This window comes from Miniopterus schreibersii (assembly GCF_964146895.1).
Source record: "Miniopterus schreibersii genome assembly, chromosome: 8".
NCBI classification, from domain to species: Eukaryota; Metazoa; Chordata; class Mammalia; order Chiroptera; family Miniopteridae; genus Miniopterus; species Miniopterus schreibersii.
The window spans coordinates 62,628,987-62,633,903 of record NC_138109.1 but is presented as its reverse complement, the minus strand read 5'-3'; the positions used below and the strand labels follow the sequence as shown (position 1 = coordinate 62,633,903).

Below are 4,917 nucleotides of genomic sequence, written 5' to 3'. Positions count from 1 at the left end.
ATGTAGAAAACAATTACATGTATTTTCAATCACAGTTTACACCAAAGTAATTGAAAGTAAAACTAATTAAACAAGAAAACATCAATTAGATATCTATTCTCTCTCTTGTACAATTATATTGTTTTATTGCCCATGTTTCATTAATGGTTGCCAAGCAGCTTTTAAATCCCATCATTAGTTTTCCAGAGAAATGCTATGTTTTGGACTCTAAGCTGTTTTGCTAGGTATGCTGCTGCTGCAATTAGGTCCTTCTTACAAACAGGCGTTCTTGGTACATTTGATTTTTAAACATCTTGACCTATTAGAAACATTTGAGTTCATGGAGATCTGATTCCTGGAAATTAATCATTGTATTTGCTTATGAGTACTTTATATAATAGCCAAATCTAAACCTAACCAAGTTACCAAGAACACCACCTCCTTACTCACCTCACTCAAAGCAAGAGAGACAACAGCTTTAAAAACAAATTGGTTTCACGGGTAAAAGAAGCCAAGATCATGCCATTTAATGGTAGTACTGAGAATGGAGGTATAAAAGGAATGAGGCATCCGTGAAAGTGGTCTCTAACTCTTTAAATACATTCTACTTTTGCTCAACTTTCCTCTCACCCTCCCGTTTCTGAAATTAGTTATCATTATGTAATGAATTTAATTGAAGAATACTGTTTTTAAAGATAGTATTTCCCAGTAACAAAAACTTGTATGTTGCTTTCAGAAGTTGTGCTGGATGTGCAATGCCGTATGCAACTGAAGGCACATATTGCGAAGGACTTTTCTTCGTTTTTCAGTGCCCTAATTATGACACGACTCCTTTTGATATATCTTCTCCTTCATTCAGCCTAATAATAATAATAGCCTAATCCTCTCCATAATGAAACTTTACTTCTTTTGTTAGTACATCATAAATCTTTATACCTCATGTCTGGACTTTCATAGCCACAATCTTACTAATATTTATAACTATCCTGAGAGAAATTTTAAGAATTACTTTAAACATCTTAAGATCATGCTGTAGAGGCTCAGAGAGATTATATCTACTCCCAGACTTACAAGGCTGGTAAACAAGTGAGAGATGCCAGAATTCTTTCTATTACATCATCCTCCCATAAGCCCATCCTAACCACCACTCCCCCATTGATTTCTCCTGCTATCCCTTCATATTTATGTAAAACACACATGATTTAGCACTTGAAGATTAGCTTGCATTGCTCTGGAATGAAGTCTCTGGTACTTTACCTTTAAAATCAGATTTTAAACTCTTCAAGAAACATCTTTTGTGCCAGCCCTTTAACACCACACAGGGTATTTGTTGGCAAGGGGTGGAGATAAAAGAGTGACATTTCTTTGTCTGATATAATTTCTATTACCCTTTGCGGATCTAGATTGTCTACTAGATCTTCCTGCCTCTGCTTCCAACCATATTTTTTGTTTCGGTTTTTGATAGGTTTTCGGTGATTTGCTGTGACTCTCAGATCCCCAGTTCAGTCCTCATCACTGTTCACCTGCTGTGGTTCAACTACCCAGCAATAATCTGACGTTTGGCCCGTTTGCCTGTGATCACACTTACCGTAGGTTTTTAAGTTTGTTCACACCTCTAGACTGAGCTGAGGGCGTCACTATGGACCCTTTCTGGACACGCCGTCTAGCCAGACTTCTCGTCCTGGACCAAGTTTACATGATCCATGCACCAGTGCAGCATCCTTGGGGCTGAGAAAACAGACCACAGCTGCAGGGCCTCCGCTCACAGGGCTCCACACCCCTTCCTCCCACGGGCTCCGGAGCTGCCCGTGATTTCCTCTTTTCTCCTACAGCCAGTAAACATGTCTAGCTTTCTAGCACTTCCCTTAAGAAATCGAGAGGAGGACACGTGTGAGATTCATCTCTGTAGCGGAATGTTGATGTGTGAATGAATTGCTGATCCATCGTTGGTATGATGGGCTTGGTGAAACTGCAGGTATCTGTGAGGCCCATCGATGAGCATCCCAAGGAGGTGGCTTGACGGAAAGCTAAAGGACCTGCTGAGAAGGATCAGAAACGCATCATGTTTGTTTTGCCCTCTGGGGAGAAGGTAACTTCTTTTGCCCAGGGCGGGTCTCCATCACCCAGAGGTAAAATGACCGATCCACACCAGAAAACAAATTTAAATGGTACTGACACGGGTTAATGGTTCACATGTTCTACCGGTCACTGTCAGTCACCCAGGAGAGAGCATCTGTCCAGCTAAATGGTCACGAAGCCCGGCTCCACTGCCCCTGAGCCCCCGCAGGCTGCAGGGCTAGGCCCTGGGCTGGGAAATGAGGACGCGGCGGACAGCCCCGGCCCGGCCCCCTCACCCGGGCTCCGTGGGCCGGGGCGCGGTTTTGGGGGGCGCGCCGATCCGGGGCCACAGGCTGCAGAGCAGGTCCCGGCGCGTTCTCTCGCCGCCTCACCTCCCTTTCCAGGCCGCTCCGGCACAGCCAGCCATGTAATCCGCGTGGCCTCGAGACGGACCCGCACGGGCCGCCGCCCGCACAACCGCCCGGGGCCTCCGAGCACCTCCCGCCAGCTTCCCGGAAACCACGAGGCGGGGGCGGGGCCCGCGGGCTCGGCGCCGCCGAGAGAACGCCCTGCTCACGCTAGAACCTCCCCGCCGCCCGCGGGAGGCCGCTGCACATGCGCACTCGGCGCCTCCAGGGGGCGCGCGGCCGGAGCGCAGCGGCTGTCCCGTGCGCATGCGCCTCTCCGGCTTCTCCTTCCGGCCGCCACCATCGAGGCCGGTCCTCTCGGTCCTCTCACCGCCATGTCAGATTACTTCATCCCCAAGTACCAGAGCGGAGACCTGGTGTTCGCCAAGTTGAAAGGCTACGCCCACTGGCCGGCCAGGGTCGAGCACATGGCTGAACACAACCGCTATCAAGTGTTCTTCTTTGGGACCCACGAGACCGCCCTCCTGGGCCCCAAACACCTCTTCCCGTACGCCGAGTGCAAGGAGAAGTTCGGCAAGCCCAACAAGAGGAGGGGCTTCAGCGAGGGGCTGTGGGAGATCGAGAACAACCCCACCATCCAGGCCTGTGACGACCAGGGCCCCCAAGAGAAGAGCGGCGCCGAGGAGCCAGCGCCGGGGCCGCAGCCTGAGGCCTGCGAGGCCTCGGAGGCCCCCGAGGCCCAGAAGAGCGGCCGCCGTGGCGGAGATGAGAACGGGGAGCTGCGCGTGGACGAGCCGGCCCAGGCGCAGGACGAGATGGGGCCGCTGAAGAGGAGCGCCGAAGACCTGCTGGAGCGCGTCCCCAAACGCCCCAAGGAGGCCGATCCGGAGGGCGAGGCGGCGGCGGCGGGGGCCTGCGAGGCTGCGAGGCCGGTCCTGGTGGAGGCGTTGGAGCAGGGCCCTGTCTGGGGGCCGCCCCAGGAGGAAGGGGAGCTGCAGGAAGAGGCTGCCGAGGTGGAGGAGGAGGCCGAGGTCCCGGGTGACGGAGACCACGAGAGCCAGTAATGGCCGAAGTGTCGACCAGAGCCCCCTCCCCGTTCCTGCTGTGGCCTGTTTAGGGGCCGTGAACTGAGACCACCTTCCCGCCCCCCCGCCCGCTGCCCTCCACCCCCGGCCTTGAGGTTGACCTGGATTGGCAGACGACCTGTTCCTCGCCTCTGCCCCCACGTCCCTGCGCCTTCGGATGAGATGAGGCCACCGTGCACCTTCCTGCCTGGAACTGTCGCCCAAGTCTTCTACTGGGGCCTGCACCAGCCGTTCCCGCCTCCCACACCCGTCTCTCCCCCAGACATCCTGGACCTCTGCGTTGGAATCGGGCAGGAGTGGAAGGGGTGAGGAGGAAGAGCAAGGGGGACTTCCAGAGGCCTGCAAGGGGCAATCCTGAAACTCTGGTGGTGGGTGGATGGTGGCAGGAGAGTGGCATCTTCCCAAGCTCCTGTCTACTCTTCCCACACCTACAGCTTGCGGGGGAGGGCCTCCATTCCAAAAATCCTTTTGCTTGCCCAGGGAGTTCTGAGAGCTGTAGTCCATAACATGATTTGGGGGCTCCCAAGTTGTTTGTGAGATTGGAAGTCTTAGCTTTGCCCAGCTTCTTGGATGGGAATGGTGAGGAACATCCACCCCCCCGTTTAGATCTCTGGGGCCACATGGGTTGTTCTGGGAAGACCTCTGGCCACCCTTCCCCGCCCCCTACAGCCTCAGGGCCATCCTACAGTAATATACAATGCCCAGACATGAAAGACTAGGCACATAGTTTAGGAAACCATTTTAATAAAAGGAAATATTTTTGAAAATTACGAACTACCCCTGGGTGTACCTTTATTAGGCCCCTAACTCTTCTGTTGCTACCCCCATTTCTTAGATGAACTAGGAGGTTCCCCTTCCAATTGGGGTTTGATGCCTTTCTTTTTGTTGGTAAGGCTTTGATGTTCCTTGCAGTGTCATTTCCCATCCACATTTCCCAACCTGCCACCAGACCTGATGTGTAACCTACTGAGAAGAAAGAGAAATAAGTGGGCCCTCCTCACCTATTCCTAGTGGTCTCTCTGTGTCCTTTTCATCTTTTGCCTCTTTCACCCCCAACCTTCTCTCTTGGGCTCTGAAGAAAAATTGTTGACTAGCTAGCTTTGGAAGTTTAGATCTGAAGTATTTCAGTTCTAGAAAATAAAAACTCTTTGATTACGTTAAACAAATCTCAGGTCTGTTTCTTTGGTTTCTGACAAATTGGCCCTTAAATGTAATGCTCTTGTTTTCTATACATCCTATGTAAAAACAATTGTTTGTAATATACAGGGGTATTTTACTTTATTTCATTTCTTTTTTAATTCTCCCCTGAGGATATGTTTTTCTATTGATTTTAGAGAGAGAGAGGAAGGGAAGGGGCAGAGAGAGAAATATCAATCAGTTGCCTCCTGTATGAGTCCCTTCTGGGGACTGAACCCACAACCTAAGTA

The 4,917-nt window shown here is 51.2% G+C and overlaps 1 protein-coding gene across 1 annotated transcript; it reads left to right on the top strand.

Moving 5' to 3' along the window:
* Positions 1–2,779: 2,779 nt before the first annotated feature.
* Positions 2,780–3,469, top strand: HDGFL1 (HDGF like 1; the record flags this gene model as incomplete). Its single annotated transcript, XM_081145373.1, has 1 exon — positions 2,780–3,469. The coding sequence occupies one exon, from the start codon at positions 2,780–2,782 to the stop codon at positions 3,467–3,469; it is 690 nt and encodes a 229-aa protein (XP_081001499.1).
* Positions 3,470–4,917: the final 1,448 nt, after the last annotated feature.